The following is a 26,235-nucleotide window of genomic DNA, read 5'->3' on the forward strand; positions in this document are numbered from 1 at the left end:
CTGGAAGAAGGCCAAATTTGAAGAAATGAGAAAGGATCTAAAAAGCGTGGATTGGGACAGGTTGTTCTCTAGCAAAGATGTGATTGGTAGGTGGGAAGCCTTCAAAGGGGAAGTTTTGAGAGTGCAGAGTTTGTATTTTCCTGTCAGGATTAAAGGCAAATTGAATAGGAATAAGGAACCTTGGTTCTCAAGGGATATTGCAACTCTGATAAAGAAGAAGAGGGAGTTGTATGAAATGTATAGGAAACGAGGGGTAAATCAGGTGCTTGAGGAGTACAAGAAGTGCAAGAAAATACTTAAGAAAGAAATCAGGAGGGCAAAAAGACATGAGGTTGCCTTGGCAGTCAAAGTGAAGGATAATCCAACGAGCTTTTACAAGTCTATTAAGAGCAAAAGGATTGTAAGGGATAAAATTGGTCCTCTTGAAGATCAGAGTGGTCGGCTTTGTGCGGAACCAAAGGAAATGGGGGAGATCTTAAATAGGTTTTTTGCGTCTGTATTTACTAAGGAAGCTGGCATGAAATCTATGGAATTGAGGGAATCAAGTAGTGAGACCATGGAAAGTGTACAGATTGAAAAGGAGGAGGTGCTTGCTGTCTTGAGGAAAATTAAAGTGGATAAATCCCCAGGACCTGACAGAGTGTTCCCTCGGACCTTGAAGAAGACTAGTGTTGAAATTGCGGGGGCCCTGGCAGAAATATTTAAAATGTCGCTGTCTACGGGTGAAGTGCCGGAGGATTGGAGAGTGGCTCATGTTGTTCCGTTGTTTAAAAAAGGATTGAAAAGTAATCCGGGAAATTATAGGCCGGTGAGTTTAACGTCAGTAGTAGGTAAGTTATTGGAGGGAGTACTAAGAGATAGAATCTCCAAGCATTTGGATAGACAGGGGCTTATTAGGAAAGAGTCAACATGGCTTTGTGCGTGGTAGGTCATGTTTGACCAATCTGTTGGAGTTTTTCGAGGAGGTTACCAGGAAAGTGGATGAAGGGAAGGCAGTGGATATTGTCTACATAGACTTCAGTAAGGCCTTTGACAAGGTCCCGCATGGGAGGTTAGTTAGGAAAATTCAGTTGCTAGGTATACATGGAGAGGTGGTAAATTGGATTAGACATTGGCTCGATGGAAGAAGCCAGAGAGTGGTGGTAGAGAATTGCTTTTCTGAGTGGAGGCCTGTGACTAGTGGTGTGCCACAGGGATCAGTGCTGGGTCCATTGTTATTTGTCATCTATATTAATGATCTGGATGATAATGTGGTAAATTGGATCAGCAAGTTTGCTGATGATACAAAGATTGGAGGTGTAGTAGACAGTGAGGAAGGTTTTCAGAGCCTGCAGAGGAACTTGGACCAGCTGGAAAAATGGGCTGAAAAATGGCAGATGGAGATTAATACTGACAAGTGTGAGGTATTGCACGTTGGGAGGACAAACCAACGTAGAACATACAGGGTTAATGGTAAGGCACTGAGGAGTGCAGTGGAACAGAGGGATCTGGGAATACAGATACAAAATTCCCTAAAAGTGGCGTCACAGGTAGATAGGGTCGTAAAGAGAGCTTTTGGTACATTGGCCTTTATTAATCAAAGTATTGAGTATAAGAGCTGGAATGTTATGATGAGGTTGTATAAGGCATTGGTGAGGCCGAATCTGGAGTATTGTCTTCAGTTTTGGTCACCAAATTACAGGAAGGATATAAATAAGGTTGAAAGAGTGCAGAGAAGGTTTACAAGGATGTTGCCGGGACTTGAGAAACTCAGTTACAGAGAAAGGTTGAATAGGTTAGGACTTTATTCCCTGGAGCGTAGAAGAATGAGGGGAGATTTGATAGAGGTATATAAAATTATGATGGGTATAGATAGAGTGAATGCAAGCAGGCTTTTTCCACTGAGGCAAGGGGAGAAAAAAAACCAGAGGACATAGGTTAAGGGTGAGGGGGGAAAAGTTTAAAGGGAACATTAGAGGGGGCTTCTTCACACAGAGAGTGGTGGGAGTATGGAATGAGCTGCCAGACGAGGTGGTAAAGGTGGGTTCTTTTTTAACATTTAAGAATAAATTGGACAGATACATGGATGGGAGGTGTGTGGAGGGATATGGTCCGTGTGCAGGTCAGTGGGACTAGGCAGAAAATGGTTCGGCACAGCCAAGAAGGGCCAAAGGGCCTGTTTCTGTGCTGTAGTTTCTATGGTTCTATGGTTCTCTGTTGTTTCAGAATTCAGTATGGGCTGTATGTAAGAAGTACGTGAATGGCACATGTTACTTTGCCATCATGTCAGTTGTGAGAGCCTCACTAAAGGAAAACTAAGCACACTCGCATCCCAGCTCCTGTGATTTTTCTGCATGAGTTTCCAGAGTTACAAAACATAACACACATTTCCCCCTGTCTGATCCTAATTATCAATAAATTGCAGAAAAATAAACAATTAGTACTATAAACTCTAACAATAGCTAAGAATTTGGTCTTCTGCGAATGCAATTGGAAGTCTTATGCAAATTTCAAATCATCAACCCAAAATCAAGTCAGAGAAGGGATCCAATCTAATGGCATGAACACCACTTTCTTAACTTCTGGTAATTTCTCCCCTCTCCCTCTTCTCTCTTTTGCTATTCCCCCCATTCTGATTCCCATCTCACCCCTTCTCTTCTCCTCACCTGCCCATCACCTCCCTCTGGTGCTCCTCCTCCCCATTTTTATGGTCTAACTGTTCCCTCCCATCAGATTCCTTCTTTTTCAGCCTCTCTCACCTATCACCTCCCAGCTTATTTCTTCATCATTCATCCACCTTCCCCCTCACTTGGTTTCACACATCACTTACCAGTTTATACTCCCTCCCTTCCCTCCTTCTCATTTCCAGTTCTGATGAAGGGTCTCAATCCAAAAAAAATACACCAACTGTTTATTCCCCTCCATAGATACTGAGTTCCTCCAGCATTTTATGTGCTCAAGATTTACAGTATCTATAGAATCTTTTGTGTTTCAGAGTCAGGAAATGTTTGATAATGAATCTGGTTACAGCCTGAAAATCATCTGGAATACGATCTAAATTTGAAAGGATTAAAACAAGGCAAATAACATAAATGTTTAATTACATCAGAAAGGGTTATCGTTACAAGAAATAGGCATGACCATAATAAAAGCACAGAACTGTCAATTTGCCTAATGTTAATATATTAAAGTCCTGCAAAGATTTTCAGTACAGTCTGTCTGCATACCACACTGCTAAACAATTATCTTGAAAAAATGTGCAGGAAACAGAATCAATTTCAATATTCACAAAAAGAAAATGTAAAACCTAAAATGTAAAACATCTGTTCTGCAAAATAATACAGAATTTTCACCAAGTATAATCAATTTTAATGATATAATAGACGGTGAACTGTCAAATGCAATGAGAAAAACATATCACAAACTCACAGCAATCTTCAGCATGGAGATTGTTCAGCACATCACATCCAAGTGTTATTCTTGAAAGGGCAGCTGCATTTAATCCCTGGTTCCCATTAAGTCAGTGAAGTACCTATCCAGTAACCTTTTAAAATTTACTAAAATGAAATGCATCACTTGAATCTTCGCGAATCAGAAGAACATTATAAAGTACCCTCTTCTACCTTTAGATCTTTTACTAGACGTCTTACGTTTACAAACTCCAGCTACTGACCCACACTTAAAATCCAAGATTGTTTAACGTCCTTTCCAGTACATAAATGTAAAAGGAAAACAAAATAATTGTTACTCCAGATCTGACGCAGCACAATAAGATAAAGAACACAATAATAAAAATACAATAAACATAGTTTATATACACAGATTGCTTATATATCCATAAAATGACACTAGGCACAGGAGTGTATTTACACAAGGTGACTCAGACAGGAAATGATAAAGTAGTGGTGGTGGGGGGGGGCCGGTATGGAAGGGTGAGTTAATAGGTGGAGGCGTTGATCAGCCTTGCTGCTTGGGAGAAGTAACTGTTTTTGAGGTTGGTGGTCCAGGTGTGGATACTACGTAGCCTCCCAGTTCATAATTTGCTAATTGTCCATCTTCCAGAAAAAGCAGCATATTTATAAAGTAAAAACAGAAATTACCAGAAATATTCAACAGGTCAGGTCTCATCTACGTGAAAAGAAACAGGGCTAACAATTCAGGTTGAAGACCCTTTGTCAGTACTGGGGAGGAGACAAAGTGAGCGTATTAAATTGCAGGGAGGATTGTGGGGGGGGGGGGGTGGAGCATGGAATGCCTCTAATAGCGTAATAACCAAGCAGACAATGGGGACAAGCTGTCAACAAGGTTATCTGATCGATGAATGAAAGAGAATAGTTAGAAAGTTAAGAATAAAGACATACAGTAGAATATGGGAACAGTGAAATACAGAGCAGGAAATTATTCCTACAGATACAGCCTGACTGCTAAGTATATCCAGCATTTTCTATTTTATTTTAATTTCATTTATTTTATTTTCATATTTATAAAGTCCCCTTCAATCATCACAAATCAAAGAGCATTTTACAGCCAATGGAGCACAAATCTTAGTAGATATTTTAGTAACACAAGAAACTTACCACTAATGTTGTTTAAGAGGTAAATAATGACCAGGATATCAGGGATAACTCCCCCAGTTCTTTTTGTTATAGTTGCTTGAGTTTTGTTTTAAACATCAAATTTGGGGAGCAAAGGCCACAGTGTTCAACAATCTAGCGTGCAAATTCAGCTCAATATTTCAAATCAGTGAATCACGTGCTACCTTCTGAATCACACTACCACTCCTGAAGAAAATTGTCCTAACTCTTCTTACCATTCATCATAAATGATATCTCTCATTCAAGTAAATGTCCTCTGTACCATCCCTTTGGTTTCTGTACGGAATATTTTTTTTAATTCTGCATTGCTTCATTGACAAATTACATCTAAAAATAAAAACTTTTTTTAAGGTCTTCATTTCACCTTTTTTGAAAAGTGGGGATGAACCATAATAAAACATATTACATCCACAAATACTTAAGATACAAACTTATCTGCAGCATTCCATCTAAGTACTGTACAAGATTGAATTGTTTGAAAAATGTCATAATTCAAAGACCCCAAATGAATCAAAGAATCAGAATCTATTCTCTTCATTAATACTGTCCTTTTAAAAAGCCACATCAAAAACCATCCTGCAAAGTGGTTGAAAACTTCTTAGGAATTTTGCACAAAAGCTAAAGAAGAAACTAACATAGACAAGATCAAAAAACATTAAAGTTGGCAACAATCTAGCAAAGCATCTTGCATTGCAAAGGAGACTTCCATTTGAAATTTTCATCATTATGAATGAATATTCATAAACACAATAAAATTAATTTTAGTAAATGGTCAAGTCTGGACTAACACTTCAGAATCAAGAGTTCAAATTTCAATGTAACAGCAGGGAAATTTAAAACACAAGAGATTCTGCAGATGCTGGAAATCCTGGGGTAACACACAAAATTCTGGAGGAACTCAGGTCAGGTAGCATCCACAGAATGGAGTAAACAGTTAACATTTTGGGCCGAGACCCTTCATCGGGTATATTTAATTACAATTATACAATAAAGTTGAAACTTAAAAATAGTAACAGTAACAGTTATTAGGAAAAAAATATTTTTGGAATAACTCCATCCTGATTTGCCAACAGTCTTTAAGGAAGGAAATCTGCCATCTTTTGGAGTCGGAGTCACAGATCACAGATATGGGCCCTTCATCCATGTCCAGCTACACTAATTCTGTTTGCCTGCATTCAGCCTACTCCCTTCCTTTCTATGACTAAATGCCCTTTAACTGTTTTAATTTCATCTGCCCCAACCATTTCCTCTAGCAACCAGTTCCATGTAACTATCACACTGAGTGGAAAAACTTATATATCCTCCAGTTTTAGACTCTGCCCAACCCAGGATAAAGGCTGATCATCTGCCTTATCTATGCCCCTCAATTTCATAAACCTCTGCAAGGTCACCCCTTATTCTCCTACATTCCAATGAGAAAGGGGCTTGCTTCGCCGCTGTTGCTTTGTCTCTTAGTATGTTCTGTTTTGTTGCGTTCTGTGTTATTCTTCCGAGTATGCGGAATCAGAATGTGTGTCAACACATGCAGGCTGCTCCCCGGTGTATCCTTGGGAATATTGGTTGTTAATGCACATGATGCATTGTAGTGTATGTTTTGCTGTACATATGATAAATCTGAATCAGGATCTGAGCATGCTGTCATTTAATCTGTGTATCAGGTGAAGACATAACATCCCAAAATAAATTACCTCATACCTCAAAGTCCATGTAAACCATGGTATGCCCTGCCTTCAGCAACGTCCTTATTTACCTCCCCAAAAAAAACTCCCAAAAATATCATGCCAACTTCTCCAAGTGAGTTCACACCCTTCTGAATTAACATAAATCCTGTCTCTTAGGATAGTTTCCGATCATTTATCTACTATTCAGGAGTGTTTCGTGAATTATCCCTCCTTTTCTTTTTGAATAAGAGAGAAATAGTAGACATCCCCCCTCTTTTCTAGCATCTTTCCTGTTGCAACAATGCAAAACTCACCATTAGAGTCACAGCACTCTCCAAACTTTCTTCCTCATAGCACCCCAAGATAGATTCTGTCATACACTAGAGGTTTATTCTCCTCAATATGTGCCAGTACTCTAACAGTTCCCCCTTCATGATAGAGATATTCCAAAATATCTATATAGCCCCCATATCCTGTGAAAAGTATTCATTTAGGATCTTGCTCATACTCCCTAGCTCCACATGTAGATTTCCTTTTTGGTCCCTAAACACAAAACCAATCCTTCAGCCCATGATGCTGTGCCAACCTTTTAACCCAAGTCAATCATTCCAACACTGCCCTCCCACGTAGTCCTCCATTTTTCTTTCATCTATGTGCCTATCCAAGAAACTCTTAAATGTCTTTAGTGTATCTGCTCTCCTACCATCCCTGGCAGCTCATTCCACACACCCACCACCTTATATAAAAAAACCTTCACCTGACAACACCACAATACCTTCTTCTAACCACCTTAAATTATTCTCACTCACATTAGCCATTTCTGCCCTGGGGGAAAAAAAATCTGCTGGCCAACTACTATCTATGCCTCTTATCATCTTATACTCTTCTATCAATTGACCTTTCATCCTTCTTCAATCCAAGGATTGAACCCTAGCTCACTCAACCTTTCCTTATTAGACATGCTCTCTAATCCAGGCAGCATCCTGATAAATCTCCTCTGCACCGACTTGGAAGATTCTACACCCTCCTATAACAAGACAACCTGAACTGAACCCAAAGTGCGGTCTAATTAGTTTTATAGAGCTGCAACATGACCACATGGCTCTTGAACTCAGGCCAACACATCATGTGCGTTCAACTTGCATGGCAACTTAGAAGGATCTATGGATGCGAACACCAAGATCCCGCTGTTCCTCCACACTGCTAATAATCTTGCCATAACTCTATACATTGCCTTCAAGTTTGACCTTCCAAGTTGTATCACATTACACTTCTCCAGATTGAATTCCATCTCCATTGACCTTCAGTGCTGGTATATTTTTCTTTGCATTCCATTGCAATTTTTTTCTAATCCATTAAAAAAAAACTTCTGTTTCTACATTTTTGTGTTCTCTATTTTTTAAAGGAAGTTTACATTGTTAAAACATCTGAATTTCCCAATTTAATTGAAACAGGAACCAAGTCACAAATATTATATAAAAAGCTTTAAAGTTTGTCTTCTACTGCAAGTACATATTGATACATCTGTCTTAGTTTAATAATGTTATGGTTAGTTGATGGAACTTTTGCTTTAAGTACATATTTTACAGAAGGAAAAATAAATATTTTAACTTTTGCTACTTTTTCCCTATTAAAGTTTGGAGTCTAGTTTTGAAGTTGATATAAAGTAAAATTTTTAAAGGCATTTTTGTGACTGTGACATATGATTTTTTGTGTTTTACAAAAGATTTTTCGTGTTTCATTATTGTGGAAAAAGTGGATCTATAACTAATTCATGCAAATATCAAAACTAACCCCTGTGGATAGGCGATCAGCATTTATGCTGTCTTTATATTTGTAGTGTTATGTCTTAATGTCTAAACAAAACTGAAGACACAAGAAAGTATTATTTGTATTGACTAATTTGAATTGTATAAAATTTTGCAACATAGAAACTGTTTCACATCAAGAATATTTTCAAAAAAATTGAAAATGCTGGGAATACGACTATGCTTTAGATAATCCAAAGGTTGTAGCTAGAGTTAATTATCTGTGTTGGGAAAACTTTGGGAATTGATGAAATTGCCAAGCAGATATTACTTTATTGTTGACTGTTAGCCCAATTTAGTCTTGCTGTGGTTTGGAAGTATGAATTTTCCCAATATCCATCCTCCTGACAACAGCAAGACAACGTATTGTACTTCTGAAATGAAGTCAAAACCCTGTTACAATTGCAGCGCTGATCTTGATAATATTAAATTGTAGTCCTCACTAGGTAGGGTAAAAAAAATTTAAAAGCCAAAATGTCAGGAGCCTACTGTACCTAACTTTTACAAAGAGGAGTACATTTTGTCAATCACTTCTCAACTTAAATGTCTATATTGGTCAAATCATACACATCTTTTAAACACTAGGTTAATTCTAATCCCTGATTAGATTTCTAAAAATTTCTTAAAAACTTATGAATTGACAACCTGGTACATGGATAGGAAACATTTAGAAGGTTATGGGCCAAATGTAGGCACATGTGCCTATCTTGGTGGGCATGGACCAGTTGGAGTGAGGGTCTAGTTCAGTGCTACATGATTCCAACTAACTGACTAAATTATTTTTTATCATTTTGTTAGTAGAAAGCATTTGCATCTCTTTGCAATGCAGTCAAGAGTACTATGATCACCAGCTATAAGTAGTATGTCATTAATTTGGAAGGATACAGAAGAGATTCACAAGGATGTTTAGCAGAACTCAAAGGCTCAAACGGATGGGACATTTCCCCTTGGAGTGTTACTGGCTGAAGGATCGATTATAGAGGTATATAAAATCATAATGGGAACAGATAAGATGGACGATCACACTCTTTTTCCACATGGTAGGGGAATCCAAAACTAAAGGGCATTGATACAACATGAGATCATAAACATCTAAAAAGGACCCAAGGGTCCCATTTCCACACAAGAGCTGCAAAGGAAGCTGTAGAGATGGGTATAATTACAATGTTTAATAGCCATTTGGACAGGTACACGGATAGAAAAGACCGAAAGGGTGGTGGACCGAACAAAGGCAGATTGACATCTAGGTCAGAATCAATGAGTTGAGCTGGTGAGCTTGTTTCTCTGCTACATTATACTATCACTCTATGACATTAGCTTTTGAATTAATAACATAATTGAAACAAAGGACAGAATTTCATACTCAGCTTCCAAAAGTATTTCATTTTTAATCCTCACAGCATTTATTATTTGCAGTTTGAAAACCTCATAATTCAGGACACTTCCAGACATCCAATTATGCCACTAAACAAATCTATTACCTCATTTAATAAATAAGAATTGGACAGGATTGTGAATCAGATTAATACAAACATGTCCTTAAATATGCATCTAACTTAATTTACTTGCATAATAAAAGCAATAATGTTAATGTTCACAGGACTTTGATAGGAGTAACCAAACTGGCATGTGGATTTGCAGATCGGTATCAAAAGTACTTTCAAATAGTATATGCCAATGGTGTAAGTTAAACTGCATCGACTTCCAACCTCAGTAATTCTGGATCCAAGTATCAACTTTTAAATTAAAGTATTAAAACTAGACAAAGTTATATTATTCTTGGAGCCTTCCTAAGTAAAAAGTAAAGGTAAGGATAATAATCAAAACTTGCATCATTCAACTGAAAATATTTCCAAACATGTAGGTAGTAAATTTTAAGAAGTTACATCAAAATTCAATACAGCATTCAGTTTTTCAAATTAAATTTATACTAATAAACCTTATAAAACTGAATTATGATAAAGAGTATGAAAAGAAATTGTCAGACGGCTAAGAACAAAAGGAAAGCAAGGGACAAAATTAATCAACTTGAAGATCAGCTTGTTCATCTAGCATGGAGACAAAAGAGATGGAGGACAGCTTAAATGGATTTTTGAATCTTTATTCGCTGAGCAGACTGTCACAAAGCCTATAGAATTGAAGCAAAACATGCACTGTACACAGATTACAGAAGAGGAGGGGCCTGATAATGTGGTAAATTGGATCAGCAAATTTGCAGATGACACCAAGACTGGGGGCATAGTGGACAGTGAGGAAGGCATTCAAAGCTTGCAGAAGGATTTGGACAAGCTGGAAAAATGGGGTAAAAAATAGCAGATGGAATTTGATGCAGACAAGTGTGAGATGTCGCATTTTGGAAGGGCAAATTGGTAGCACTTACACAGTGAACAGTAGGACAGTGTCATAGAATAGAGAGACCTGGAATACAGGATCGTAAAGAGAGATTTTGGTACATTGGCCTTCAAAAGTCCAAGTATTGAGTATATGAGTTGGTATGTTGACTTGAAGTTATATAAGACGGTAGTTGAACCAAATTTGGAGTATTGTGTGTAGTCCTGGTCAACTACCTACAGGGAAAAAAAATCAATAAAAGTGAAAGAATATAGGGTAAGTTCATAAGGATGTTGACTGGACTTAAGTTATAGGGAAAGGTTGAATAAGTTAGTACTTCATTCCCTAAAGCGTAGGAGAATGAGGGGAAATTTGATACACGTATACAAAATTATGAGGGGTTTAGACTGTGTAAGTGCAAGTTGGCTTTTTCCACTGAGTTGGGTGGGAATACAACTAGAGGTCATAGGTTAAGAGTGAAAGGTGAAATATTTAACAGGAACCTGAGGGAGAACTTCTTGACTCAAAAGGTAGTGTGAATGTGGAATGAGTGGCCAGTGGAAGTGGTTGATGTGGGTTTGATCTCCACATTTGAGAGAAATTTGGATAAGTACATTGTTAAGAATAGTATGGAGGGCTATGGTCCCAGGATGGGACTAGGCAGAAAAAGTTTGGCACAGCCTAGATGGGGTGAAGGGTCTGTATCTGTGCTGCAGTGTTACATTACTCTACGACTAATGATTTCCAGAAATATTACAATGGATGACATATCCATCAAGTAGTATCTATTGTTCTCATTGTGAATAAAAGTGCAAACTAGAGGCACAGGAAGCTAAACATGAAGAGAAGAATTTAACAAAATATTAGTCAAAATAATAAGGTAGTAAAACGATGGGACTTAAAAATATACATACTTGAAGAAACCCAAAACATCCATTTCACAATAATAAACAGAACAGGTTAATCAGAAATTTTCCAATCACCTCCATGTTCAGTTAATCGGATTAAGGATTGAAATTGCAACTGTCATTCTATTATTTAACAATGATAGAGAGAAAAACAGGTAATTTCATTTCTGAAGAAATACTGAGTATTTGGGCAAGCTAAACAAAGTCAACATGAAGTTGTGAAGAGACATTGGGTCTAACTAATCTTGCTGAATTCTTGAGAAGTTTGATGGCTATGGATAGAGGATTATCTATGCATTCTGTTCATATAGCTATCTAGAATACACTAGACAAATTTCTGTATAAAAGATTATAAATCAATAATAAAATGTTCATAAACTTCAAGAAGACGTTGTGACATGCCAGCCTCCAATATTTAGGTTTTTTTTATAGGATGAGAGATGGAGATTCAGAATAAAAGTATTATTTTCTAACTTACTAAATACACCACAAGTGCTAATAACTTGGAAAAAGGAATACCAAGTCACATATCCAGGCTAGCAGATGAATTAGGAAACAGAAGTGGGACCTTAATTCTAATGTGAAATGAAGTTGTGCAGGCCCTGTACAAACGCACAATCCAATGCTAGATCTTTTTATAAAATAAAGATATGCCTACAATTGCCAATGTGGTCAGCTCTCAATCCAATACTGAAATAAAGTTATTGCAAACATTTCCAACCTGTGCATGTTCTACCAAGTATTATTGGGTCTCCTGTTGCCGAATCAATAATCCTTAAAATCACCAGGGAAAAGTAGAGTTTTTTTTAAATGTTAGTTTAGTACTGATGAATAGAACCAGAGTGCCCTCTCTAGCTTGATGAAATAGCAAAGATTTTCTTGCTGCCGACCTTTGCTTTCTCCCCCCATCAGTCATCCAGCATTCATATAACTGTAGCCTGTAACAAAAGTTAAAATTACTTATAATCAGCACATCAGCTGCAAGTGTCATCTAACTCAAACCCACAGTCTGCTAAATGATGATAAAACACCAAGGGGAAATGTAGGGCATTCTTTATTCTGGCACACCTTCATTGTGTTGTGTGTCATCTGATACACTTTAAGCTTAGCGTAATAATGAAATTGGGCCTTACAGTATACAAACGTTTGTACATGGACAAGGAAATTAAAAACAGAATAGAGCAAAATATGCTAGAACTGAGCAGCAGATATCAAGGGATGGATGGAGGGAGAAATAGAGTAAATTGCATTTCAGAATTAGAAAACGTTAGAAATCAAGCACATTTTAAGTTGCAGAGAAAGGGTTGATGTGTCCATGATGGTGTGGAGCCCACGAGTTCATGTGTAGTTTCAGCATTTTCATATTTCTAGCATTGTGTTTTTTTCCAATGACAAAGGAAGAATCTGAGTATGTGGGTGTGAAGTGTAGCAGGTGACATGTGTGAGGAAATATGAGAAAATCCATCTCTGAAGAGAAACTGTGATTAAAGAAAACTCAAGAGACTGGGAGCTGTGGAGGAGTATTTTCATATTATTGTCCTCTATAATCCATAAGTACAAAACAAAGAAGAGTAATTGAGGGCTTGCATGGGTTTTTGGATACAAAATTGAGGAAGTGATGCTTGAACAGTACATAGCCATAATAGATCTTATCTGGATATTTGGGCACCAACTTCAAGAAGTTTGACTGGTCTTGGAGTTATAATTCAAGTGATGTATATGTGGTTTATATTTATTGGACTTCAATAGATTATGAAGTTGTCTTATTGGACAATTTTTAATGAGACAGATTTTCAAAGGGAAAGCTGGGAAAATAAACTTCACAGCTGATCCAGAAAACAGATATTAAAAATTGGACCTAATCTGGCTAGAAATCAAATTAGAAATAATCCTCCTACATAAATATTTCAAATATTTTTTTCTACTTTATTTCTTTTACTCACCTCTACCCTCTGTGCATTAAACACAGAGAAGAGAAACAATTTCTGTGATAGTTCTCATTTTCCACACACCACTATTTTGGTGTGAATGTCCAACTAAAACTGATGGTCTAAAGCTAAATGAAATTACAATATAACCTAGTAAAATGGTTCCAGGAGCTGAGTGACCTCTGTGTTCCTATTAATAGCATTACGAATCGATCCCTTTACTTCAGTACTAATCAAATATCCATTTATCTAATCAGAGTATTTCTATAATTGATCCAATGGTAAATGTTTAAACAAATGCAAGCTATTTTGTAATGAGCACACAAGTTAGTGATTTTTCCACAGTCCTTCCAATAACACGTCCACACTAGTGCCACGCAATAAGTACTGAGTTCAGCTATTATGATAATTGAACATTTCAAGACGATAAGATTGCTAATCAGCTAAATAAGTTTGAAAGAGGGCAGAGAAAATTTACAAGGATATTGCCAGGACTGGAGGACCTGAGTTATGAGGAAAGATTGAACAGGATATGACTTTATTACTTGGAATGTAGAAGACTGAGTGGAAATTTGATAGAGGTACACAGACCTAAGAGGGGTAAATGCTTGCAGGCTTTTGCCACTGAGTTGGGTGGGACTACAACTAGAAGCTATGGGTTAAGGGTGAAAAATGAAAAGCTTAAGGGGAATATGAGGGGACACTTCTTCACTCAGACCTCATGAGAGTGCAGAATGAGTTACCAGTGAGTGGGTGCATGCAAGCTTGATTTCAATGTTTTAGAGAAGTTTGGACAGACACATGGATGGTAAGACTATAGAGAGCTATGGTCCCGATGCAGGTCAATGGAAGTTGGCAGCTTAAATGGTTCAGCACAGACTAGGTAGGCTGAAGGGCCTGTTTCTGTGCTGTACTTTCTATAACTCTGACTCGTGACTTTTCAAATAACTTGAAATTAAACTGGATTACATATCAGGTTACACAATGGATATGTTCTCGAAGGCAAGTTGAAGCTATACAACAAGGCACGATATCAATAGAAACTAGAGTTATGGGCTATGATACCAACATTTGATAAAATGGTTTCAAAGTTTTCTACATAAAATAATGAAATTATTAGCCTTAATTAAAGACTTAACACTGGTTGTCATTGAGCTTGTTACTACAGACGACTCTCTAGACTGAAGAGAGCTATGCATGAGACAAAGGAAGGAGAAATACCAATTTCCATCTCCTCCAAATGACGATGAGAGACACCACAAGATCCAAGTGATTTGTCAATACATGGCTCATTTGCCAACCAGAATGCAGCCCTGGGATGAATACATTGCTTGGCATGGCCAGCTTAATACCAGCCCTCCTGAGTAGCTTTTCCACTGTAGTGTGATAATTCAACCTTACATGAGCACCAGCAGAGTCCATGACTTTATGGCATATTCCTGGCACAGCAGTGTATAATAGCAGGGAGGGCAGGAATTCACGACTACAAAAACGTGAATTTACCAATTTACCATGCAAATTGAAGCATTACTCAAATTACACAGAGCACAATGCATAAATCAGTTTAAACACGGAATATGTTATCGGGCATCTGACTATACAACAGAGTAAGCAAGTTCTATAACAACAAATAAATGATTAGAAATGCCAGTTACATCAGACATCACCACAATTGGATAATGATGTAGCTATTTCATTAAGTATTTTAAACCACATTTATGAATTTACCTTGTTTTTGAGGAAATGTTGTCAAACATTAAATTGACATTTTTACTCTTGCATAACGTTGCAAGCAACTTTCAAAGTAACCACTTAAATATTTCAGCAGAAGCTCACTTTTCAAAGCTGACTGAAAATGCATGAATCCATCACAAGAAACCATATATTATGAAATAATGATTGAAATTAATAAAATAATTACTATTTGTGCAAAGGTTTATAAATTATGCCCAATATGAATGGCAGCTTAGCATTTCAACGGGATCAATTGCACTACAATCCCGTGTAAAAGAATGGTGCTGCATTATTTAAATGTATAACGAGTAAATGCAGATCACTTACTTTTCATATTCCTCATTGTCTTTATCACATCTGACATCTTTGTGTTTTTCCCAGTCCTTCCCATGTTTACAAGTGGTTAACAAAATAATATCTTCTCCATTATGTACATGATACAAGGCATTTCTGGTTTCTGAGCCAATGCCAGTTAGGTATCTTTTACCTTTAAAAACTAGTAAGTATTTTCTTGTGGGTGGCACATTGTTGTACATAAGCCAACCCCTTTCGCCTCCCTTTTGAGCATGCTCTTTGGAAAACAAGGGAATGGATATATCGAAATTTGATCGGAAGTTATCCATACCAATACTGGCTTTAGCTAACATAGCTTGCCCGATATCAAATCCTAAATCCTCCGTATAATCAGGCCAGGTTCCTGAATAAAGATTGAATATAAGATGATTCCTCCCGTCATTCCACAATGGGAGACTCTGAATTTTAGCTTTTACATTATGAACATACTGAAATGAAAGCTGATCTCTATCCAAGGTATCAATGCCGAGGACGAACAAACATGCTTGTCTTGGATCTGATGTATAATACCTAGAATCTTCGATAGTCGTAAGGATTTTCTGGTAACTTTCAGAAATCTTCTCCCCCTTCTGAGGCGGGTAGATATACACTTTGAATCCGTTTCTTTGGCAGAGAGAGGAATCGAAGCAAGTCTCCATCCTGCATTTTCGGTTCTTATAAACGTTCGCTTTGATCTCCCTCTTCTGCCTTGGGGAAAGTCCAGGGTTGAGGCCAAGCTGGGCTGCCTCCTCTTCATCGCTTCGTCCGTCCTCTGAGCCGAAATAGCTATTCAATGCGTTTATCCACACTGGCCAGTGGCGTCTGATTGGGACTGAACCCTGGTTTCCGAGATCGTGGTGAAAATGATCCGCAGAAAATGATGATGAAGATAAATGTGAGGGCGATTGTCGGAACCGCGCTCCTCCCAGGTAGAAAAGCAGCAAAAGACAGGCGCCGAATGACACTAGAAGGTACCTTTTCTTGGCCTGCATGTGGGCAAGCGGGTGGCCGCTGGCATTTTGAGGGAAGCAAGTGAGGAAAGAAAAAAAACAATTTGCAATTGAGTCATTTACTTATCACAGACAAACACAAACTGTCAATTCTATTACAACACATCTCCCATAAAAAGTTTAGTTTCAAAGGCAAACATTTCTAGATATCTGCGGGAAACTGTCAATTAAACGTTCTCGTTTGATAGCCGGCGTTCTGTGACTAACGCGGGGCCTGCGGCGGTGCGGCTCTGGATTGAGACCGGGACAGGAGCAGGTGTTGGGGTTAAGGCCAGGACCATGACCGGGCCGTGGGTGGAGTGGGGTCTGGGAATGTAGCCGGTGATGGTGCGGGGCCGGGCCTTGCAGTGGAGAGTTTGGTACTAAGGCCGGGTGCCCCACTCTGCAGCCCCGTGGCCGGTGCTGAAGCAGAGCCCGCTGTCGCCATGTTGAAGCGGTTGCCAAGGCGAGGAATGGTGTTTCATTTCCTGCTGCATCCATCCCTCAGCCCACAGCGATTTCCCGTGGAGAAATATACCCCGACCGGCTCTGAGCAGCAGTCACAGCCGTGCTGCCTGGGCGCCCTGCCGCTTACACCAGTGAGCAGCCGTTGGCGGGTTACTCCCCCACTACATGTTATCCTGAGAATATAATGAGCTTAATGTGCCCCAACTCGCCCCCCGCCCCCCCCCCGTGTGTCTTATCAACACCAATAAACAAAACCGGGGAAACACGTTAAAAATTACACTATATAGATTCCTTACGGAAGCACAGACACCTTAAAATGTTCATTGCCATAGTACTTGAACTTAATGATTACTTCGGTTATAACTTCACGTGTTACTGTGTACCTGGGTCTAGTCTGGGGGTTACGGTGTAGCAACCTGTCATCAGGAACAACTTTTTCCCTTCTTCATTCTTCCACTCTTTGAGGTGTTGATAGTCATCCTGTGTGCATTGTGGGCGTTTTACGGTCGTTTAAATTGCTAGTGTCCTTTTTGCTAGCTGTCATGTGAAATAGTCAATATCGTTAATTTTATTTATTTTCTATTATTCATACCTATGCTCTCGTCGGCGGCGAAGCCAAGGTCACTATCCACACAGGAAACATTTTTTCCCTCTCGCCCTCTGATCTAGCCGCAGACTTCTGAGAAATGATTTTTTTTTCATTCAGGTGAAAACCGCAAAATATTTGTCTTCAAAGTAAGAAACATTATTCACATTTTTTTAAAAATGCCAAGTTCCTCTTCTCAACCGTCAGTGATAAAAGTCCTCATTTTGTTAACAACACAGGTTGTGAGTACGTGGAAAGTCCTGCGAGCAGTACGTGGAATAAAATGATCGCTGCTTTTTTTTCCCCGAAAACCAATGAAACTTCCAACTTTCAAAGCCAAGGTCGGTTTCCAACAACTCCTGTCATGCTTTTCGAGTAAGACTAAGCAGCCGAGCAAGTGTGCACAGTGTCTGAGAAAACCAGCAGCGCAAAGAGCGACCCTGATTCCCGGGGCTCTGGTGCATTCAAGCGTAGAAGATGCTGTTATGTTCTCCGTCTCCCTCGGAATTCTTTCCTTTTCAGTCGCTTTCTTTCACTGAAACACAAGAGAGGAATCACATCCACAAAATACTGCAGAGAGTGACTAGTTGAACCTCTGCATGTAGAATTCCCCGGCTGTTTTTTTTTGCTGGTTTTAATTTTACTTGTCCGGGGTGAGAGCTGTGCAGTTGATTTAGTGAGTGGATCTCGGTGCCACAGCTGAGCTGAGCTAAGCCAAGCCAAGCCTTGCCTTGCCTTGCCTTCCCTTCCCTTCTTCCCTCCCTCCTTGCACTGACTCTGAGACTCCGGCTCCAGACCGTTTCTCTCAGCTCGTTCTAACCCAACTTGATAGCAGCAGTTCCGAGCTGCCCCACTCCCTCTCTCAGATTGGCTGATGTAGCACAGATTATGTGATACCTCTTGTTGTGATTCGATAAAATTGACATCAATCACCGGTTCCAGTTCCCCCCCCCGCCACCCGCGCGAGCCGCGCACGCGCAGCACGCATTCCAGGGATGGCTGTAGAGTGCAGTGGCGTCATTCCATCTCCGCCCCCGTCCTCGCTACCTTTACTGTTTTAAAAGGAAAAGTATTCATTCGCTTGTCATTTCATCGCTTTCAGTGAAGTGACAGAATCCAAAGACTAGCAATTAAGGAACCATCTGCAACGATAGATACAGTTTGAGTAATTATAACAGGTTTTCAATCAGGTGTCCAACTAAATTAGTTCAACACAGATTCAATAGAGGTGTTAAAATGACGGAAAATTAGATGACAATATAAATTTGGAAGTGGTATCTCAAAAGTTATCCCTGATACTAGCACGGATTAGATTCTGCGAAGAGCGAACAAAGTTACCACGTAAGGTGTTCTGATGAAAGTTTACTAACCTGAAGCATTAATGTCGTTTCTCCATCCATAAAAACTGCCTAGTCTGCAGACGTTTCCCACTATTTTCAGATTTTGAGCTTATGAAATACAGAGGCGATTTGTTTGGAGTTGTGAGGGATCATAAAGGATTAGGACACGGTAAAAGTTGTAAAAATCTGGCTGATGAAAATTATTGCAACCAATGTAAGGCGCGACTTAAAGCACTAGGAAACAAAAAGAGGCGAAGAACACACTTCAAGAATAGTACTGAAGTGACAAATAATGATTTGAAACCTCTGTATTGTTGTTAAACATACCAAGCAGGGCAAAGAAGCGACAATAAAATAGATATAAAGGGAACTTGCTGGAAACACTCAAAGGGCCAGAAATCATCAATAAACCTATTTGAGTGTAGAAATGCAAAAATTAAAGCATAAAAGTCAGAGGAGGACACGATGAAGCTACAAATCGCAGTGTCCTGTCAGACCGCAGCTTCAATATTACATCCAGTTCTGAACCTCAATAAACAAGAAATGCCTTCAAACATTGTGTGGGAAAGAGAACAAGGCAACTGCAGAACGCTATTAATTTGTGTTCGTGATCTTTGAAGCCAACTTGGACGAAAAAGCTAAGGGCCATCAAAGTCAATATCTGAAGTATAACAGATGTGTTAATATTTCAAATGGAGGGAACAATTAATTGGAAATTAATTAATAATGAATAGAAACAGCAAAACAAGTACTTTAAAATAGAGAGGAATGTGTGATGTTCAAATCCTAGAATAGGAGTGGAATTGGGGAGAAGTTGTTCACTGGGATTAGCGCCGGACATTCAATTGTTACATTGACCAAAGCAGAAAGGATATCCATGAAGGAATGATGAAAAAAAACAATATGCGACAAGGTGTGTGCCTCAGTGCTACGTAGCCAATCATTAGCTCTAAAGAAAATCGCATGCAGTAATGTCAGAGCTAAGTTTGTGCATACAACTCACAAACAGCAATGAAACAACTAATAGGTTAATATGTTTTGGTAAGTTTATTTGAGCGTTATTTGCAACTACTTTCCCTTCACTTTGTTGAATAAATCATTATTAAAGACGTGAAATAGATATTATTAACTTGAACTTGAAGTAGCAGAAATGATCAAAATCTGGTGATGATGACACCAGACTACGTTGGGGAGTGGAATAGAAGGAACCAGCTCAGAAAGTATAATTAAAGTTGCATCAAATCTATCTAGAGGAAAAGATATGGGATGGCAAGTTAATTTAGCAAAAAAAAACGTGGCGTATGGCTTGCAGGAGTGCAACGATCAATCCAGTTTATGAGTTGTATTCAAATATTTAAAACTGAAACAAAAATAAATGGAGTTGGGTTCAATATAATGTAGTAATAATCAATAAAGTGCAGAAAACTGAAAGCGCGCCATAACCGTCAAATTCGAGCAGACTGTGGTTAAACTGTACAGAACTCAACTCCTGCCAAACTGCACCTCGAGAACGGTGTTTATTCTGGTTATTGAGAAACAGAGGAGACATTCAAGCACTGAAAGTACTGGAGAGAAGAGCCACGAGATTGATTCCGAGTTAAAAAAAAGATATGAGTCATTGGTCAAGTGTAGAGAAACTCGGGGCTTTGGCCTGGACGAGGGATTAGAGCAAAGATTTGTAGACCTGTTAAAGAGGAGAATCACAAAACCAAAATATTGACTTAAGTTCAAACTAAGAAATTGCAAAGCTAAGGTTCTTCACTTAAAATGTGATCTATAAGATGGAATGAAATTACAAAGGAAATAAAGATCGTGACATTATTTAATGTTTTGATTCGGGACGGGAACATTCCTAGCTTCCTAAAGACGATCTGATTCTCTATAGTTATTTTAGCTATTATGGCCACTCAGCGTCTTCTCCTGCGTGGGCCTCCTGAAGTACAGTACGTTGAATGCAGAATAGTTATTTGTCAGCAGAACAAGCCTTGGACAACCGTCAGGGTTGGATCTCCATGACCAGCTGCGATTCCTTTGCCCTGTGTTGGTTAGCTTTCCTTGGCGCCCACAGACTATTTCCCGACGTACAACATGATGCTCAGTCATTCTGAGTGCCATATGATTCATAACATTACTTTGAAAAAGTACTTAATTAATTTTTACATCCCCTAATTACATACATGTCAGTTCGAAACCTTGACTGTCTTGACTGCATTAAACGTGGCCCGACCTGCTGAGAATTTCCAGCATTTACTGATCTTGTTTAAAATACGAATTGAACTCAGAAAAAAATAGATTCACTTAATATTCCAGTCACGTCTGTCGAATTTTCCAATCAGGTATGCACTCACAGAGGTATGTTCGTCTTTGGTTCCAGTTGCAGTTGATCTTCCAAGTAGATAAACAGAAAAATCCAATAAATTTGTGAACATCTATTGGACCCAATACCCGCATTGCTTCCGCAGGAACCTGACTGGTACTCTCCCAGTCTTGCTCAACATCCAGGACCGCAGGCTTTCGAATGGACACCATGAACTTTCTTTCTACAAATTTATTTAACTAAGCCTTTTCGTTTTGCATACAGCATACCTACGGAATGATTGTATGCTTATCCACCAGTTGATAATGAGCACAGTAATATGTCTGATAGTTTACAGCTATGCATTTCATACCAAAGGTGACCAATTATTGAAAAAGTCAAGATGAGGTTATGTACTTCTATGTGTAAGCGCATTATCTTATTCATTTTTAAGTTTGCATTTCTGTCTTTAGAAATGAAAATAACATAAACCCGAAAAAAATTCAGTAATTTTGGACACATGTCAATAAGTTATTTATATTTTCATTTTATTTGTCCTTTAACTTAAAAAAGTACATACATGTTACGTACATTCACCCCTTTCATCATTTCCAGTCTAGCACTGGGTACATTTTATGTGGTTAAGTTAACGGCAATATATAAAAGAACTTTTGCACAAATAAAATATTACACGAGAGACGTATGGAAATTGTCAGAGTTGTTACTTCTTAAAGAATTCCATATACCCAGCAGCTCGAGATGAAAACTATTTATCCTGTGGTCGGGTTTGCCATTCCTTTGTCACTGTAAAGCTCACGCACAAGCAAACACAATACTGTTTTCTTCGTAGTCGTTTAATACTAAATATGTATAATGAAGAGTAATTTGATATGTACCAGTCTGATTTGCGCGTCAGACAAGTTTTTTGTATGGTCAATGTTGAGACACAATTTCTCCAAATCAAGTGGAGGATAAAAATACCATTCATTAAGAAATTCGAACACATATGGCAGAAAAACGCTTCTGTGGAAGAATATTTTTTGCAACATCAGAATTGTTCGGTTCAATAAATTGGACAGGATACAGTAATTTTATTTTTTATATTACATAACCTGTCATGTGATTTTTTGACAATTCTGTCTACTTTGTTTTAAAACATGTTTTTCTTAATTTTACGAATCATAATGAAATGTCTCATAAAAGCGACATCTGGTGGTTTAACCAACTGATAAAACGATAGCATTTTGAAAACGTGCAACTCTTTGTTACCAAGCATGAATGGACTGATTTACCTGAACAGACTATGCACACAGAGATTGCAGAACAATTTACCAAGAGAAAAGACAGTGTGCTTAGTGGCCCCTGTGATTCATTCATCCAGTTCCTTACTTTGGATGTGAATTATTATGGTATTATTGACATGTATATACATGGTGCATTTACTTAATGAAAACTGATGTTGGAAATCTGAAACTAAAACCGAAAATGGTGGAAACACTCACCAGCTCAGGCAGCATCTTTAGAAAGTGAAAATGAATTAATTTCAAGTTAAGACCCTTCTCAGAATTAGAGATTAATTTTGTGACAAGAATACACATAGATTAAGATGTAGCTGTCCTGTGCTGGCACCAGTGGGATCAGCAGTTGGTCTGCCACCTGCCTTCAGGAGAGAGAGAGATAAGGAAAACAATGAAGCAGCATTTGGAGATGTTAATGAAGGGGAAGGAGAGCTGTCAAGATCGGCTCTCCCTTTGAACCCTGAACTGTTTGAAGTGCTGGACAGGCGATACCCCAGCAGGGGGATAAAAAGGGACAGGTTCGCTAAGGCAACACACGTGACACCCGAGGTAACGAGACCCTGGAAGCGATGCGTCTCTCACAAGTCGGTGGGAAGTTTTGGAAGGCCGGTTGCAGGACCAGGCCATAGACGCACAGGATTTTGGCTCAAACAGGCTTCAGCGAGAACAGGCAGAGGCCAGGGTAGGTTCCGGTAAGTTTTTTGTTCAGATTGTCTAGCGTAGAGAGAGTGCCAGGCAGGATGTTGGAATGCTCCTCTTGCAGGATGTGGGAAGTCAGGGAGCCTCCGGTGTCCCTGACAATGACACCTGCAAGAAGTGCATCCAGCTGCAGCTCCTGACAAACCGCGTTAGGGAACTGGAGCAGGAGGTGGATGATCTGCGGATCATTTGGGAGAATGAGGAGATTATAGATCGTAGCTACAGGGAGGTAGTTACGCCAAAGGAGCAGAGGACAGGAAATTGGGTCACTGTCAGGTGAGGGAAGAGGAAAGGGCAGGCTGAGCAGGGTTCCCCTGTGGCCATTCACCTCAATAACAAGTATACTGCATTGGATACTGTTGGGGGGGGATGACTTACCTGGGACTAGCTGCAGTAGCCGGATATCTGGCACTGAGTCTGGCTCTGCAGTGCAGAAGGGAGGGGGGAGAAGGAGGAGTGCGGTAGTGATAGGGGACTCGATAGTTAGAGGTGCAGATAGAAGGTTCTGTGGTCGTGACAGAGAATCCAGGATGGTTTGTTGCCTCCCAGGTGCCAGGGTCAAGGATGTCTCCGATCGATTGCATGACATTCTGAAGTGGGAGGGTGACCAGCCAGATGTCGTGGTACACATCAGTACCAATGACATAGCAACGAAGAGTGAACAGGTCCTGGACAGTGAGTATAGAGAGCTTGGTAGGAAGTTGAAAAGCAGAACCTCGAGGGTGGTAATCTCAGGATTGCTACCTGTGCTAGGTGCCAGTGAGGGTAGGAATAGGATGCTCTGGAGGAGGAACAAGTGGCTGAGGAACTGGTGTAGGGGGCAGGGTTTCAGATTTCAGGATCATTGGGACCTCTTCTGGGGGTAGGTGGGACCTGTACAAGAGAGACTGGTTACACTTGAACCACAGGGGGACCAATATCCTATCAGGGAGGTTTATTAATGCTATTGGGGAGGCTTTAAACTAGATTTGCAGGGGGATGGGAACCAGAGTGCCAGAGCTGACAGTGTGGCTGGGGTGAAAATAAATGATGTTGAAGGTTTAAGCAAATCCGCTGATAGAAAGATTGTGAGTGGTGGTAAAAGTCTTCTGAGGTGTATATATTTCAATGCTAGGAGTATTGCGGGGAAGGCGGATGAGTTGAGGGCATGGATTGACACGTGGAATTATGATGTTGTAGCTATTAGTGAAACCTAGCTACAGGAGGGGCAGGACTGGCAGCTTAATATTCTAGGGTTCCAATGTTTCAGATGTGATCGAGGCAGAGGAATGAAAGGTGGGGGAATAGCATTGCTTGTTAGGGAAAATATTACAGCAGTGCTCAGGCAGGACAGATTAGAGGGCTTGTCTACTGAGTCCTTATGGGTGGAGCTGAGAAACAGGAAAGGTATGGCCACATTAGTGGGATTGTATTACAGACCACCCAATAGTCAACGAGACTTGGAAGAGCAAATCTGCAGAGAGATAGCAGGCAACTGCAGGAAACATAAAGTTGTGGTAGTAGGGGATTTTAATTTTCCATACATTGATTGGGACTCCCATACTGTTAGGGGTCTAGATGGTTTAGAGTTTGTAAAATGTGTTCAGGAAAGTTTTCTAAATCAATATATAGAGGGACCAACTAGAGGGGATGCAATATTGGATCTCCTGTTAGGTAACGAATTAGGGCAAATGACGGAAGTCTGTGTAGGGGAGCACTTTGGTTCCAGTGATCATAACGCCATTAGTTTCAATTTGATCATGGACGAGGATAGATCTGGTCCTAGGGTTGAGGTTCTGAACTGGAAGAAGGCCAAATTTGAAGAAATGAGAAAGGATCTAAAAAGTGTGGATTGGGACAGGTTGTTCTCTGGCAAAGATGTGATTGGTAGGTGGGAAGCCTTCAAAGGGGAAATTTTGAGAGTGCAGAGTTTGTATGTTCCTGTCAGGATTAAAGGCAAATTAAATAGGAATAAGGAACCTTGGATCTCAAGGGATATTGCAACTCTGATAAAGAAGAAGAGGGAGTTGTATGAAATGTATAGGAAACGGGGGTAAATCAGGTGCTTGAGGAGTACAAGAAGTGCAAGAACATACTTAAGAAAGAAATCAGGAGGGCTAAAAGAAGACATGAGGTTGCCTTGGCAGTCAAAGTGAAGGATAATCCAAAGAGCTTTTACAAGTATATCAAGAGCAAAAGGATTGTAAGGGATAAAATTGGTCCTCTTGAAGATCAGAGTGGTCGGCTTTGTGCGGAACCAAAGGAAATGGGGTAATCTTAAATAGGTTTTTTGCGTCTGTATTTACTAAGGAAGCTGGCATGAAATCTATGGAATTGAGGGAATCAAGTAGTGAGACCATGGAAAGTGTACAGATTAAAAAGGAGGAGGTGCTTGCTGTCTTGAGGAAAATTAAAGTGGATAAATCCCCGAGACCTGACAGAGTGTTCCCTCGGACCTTGAAGGAGACTAGTGTTGAAATTGCTGGGGCCCTGGCAGAAATATTTAAAATGTCGCTGTCTACGGGTGAAGTGCCGGAGGATTGGAGAGTGGCTCATGTTGTTCTGTTGTTTAAAAAAGGATCGAAAAGTAATCCGGGAAATTATAGGCCAGTGAGTTTAACGTCAGTAGTAGGTAAGTTATTGGAGGGAGTACTAAGAGACAGGATCTACAAGCATTTGCATAGACAGGGACTTATTAGGGAGAGTCAACATGGCTTTGTGCGTGGTAGGTCATGTTTGACCAATCTGTTGGAGTTTTTCGAGGAGGTTACCAGGAAAGTGGATGAAAGGAAGGCAGTGGATATTGTCTACATGGACTTCAGTAAGGCCTTTGACAAGGTCCCGCATGGGAGGTTAGTTAGGAAAATTCAGTCGCTAGGTATACATGGAGAGGTGGTAAATTGGATTAGACATTGGCTCGATGGAAGAAGCCAGAGAGTGGTGGTAGAGAATTGCTTCTCTGAGTGGAGGCCTGTGACTAGTGGTGTGCCACAGGGATCAGTGCTGGGTCCATTGTTATTTGTCATCTATATCAATGATCTGGTTGATAATGTGGTAAATTGGATCAGCAAGTTTGCTGATGATACAAAGATTGGAGGTGTAGTAGACAGTGAGGAAGGTTTTCAGAGCCTGCAGAGGGACTTGGACCAGCTGGAAAAATGGGCTGAAAAATGGCAGATGGAGTTTAATACTGACAAGTGTGAGGTATTGCACGTTGGAAGGACAAACCAACGTAGAACATACAGGGTTAATGGTAAGGCACTGAGGAGTGCAGTGGAACAGAGGGATCTGGGAATACAGATA

At 39.6% G+C, this 26,235-nt stretch overlaps 1 protein-coding gene across 2 annotated transcripts in view; it reads right to left on the reverse strand.

Annotated features, from left to right (window-relative positions):
• The window catches only part of LOC134339417 (exostosin-1-like), a 488,758-nt gene extending 470,641 nt beyond the window's left edge, over positions 1 to 18,117 (reverse strand). Inside the window, exons 1-2 of one of the 2 annotated variants that reach the window (XM_063035902.1) lie at positions 17,327 to 18,117; positions 15,272 to 16,288 (exon numbers count right to left, since the gene is read on the reverse strand). In XM_063035902.1, coding sequence (XP_062891972.1) covers positions 15,272 to 16,269 — 998 coding nt within the window. In that variant the 5' untranslated portion in view covers positions 16,270 to 16,288; positions 17,327 to 18,117. Of the gene's footprint in view, positions 1 to 15,271; positions 16,289 to 17,117 lie in introns of both variants that reach the window. The other variant, XM_063035894.1, reaches the window with a different exon arrangement.
• Between the last annotated feature and the right edge of the window lie 8,118 nt (positions 18,118 to 26,235).

Source organism: Mobula hypostoma, chromosome 2, assembly GCF_963921235.1.
Source record: "Mobula hypostoma chromosome 2, sMobHyp1.1, whole genome shotgun sequence".
NCBI classification, from domain to species: Eukaryota; Metazoa; Chordata; class Chondrichthyes; order Myliobatiformes; family Myliobatidae; genus Mobula; species Mobula hypostoma.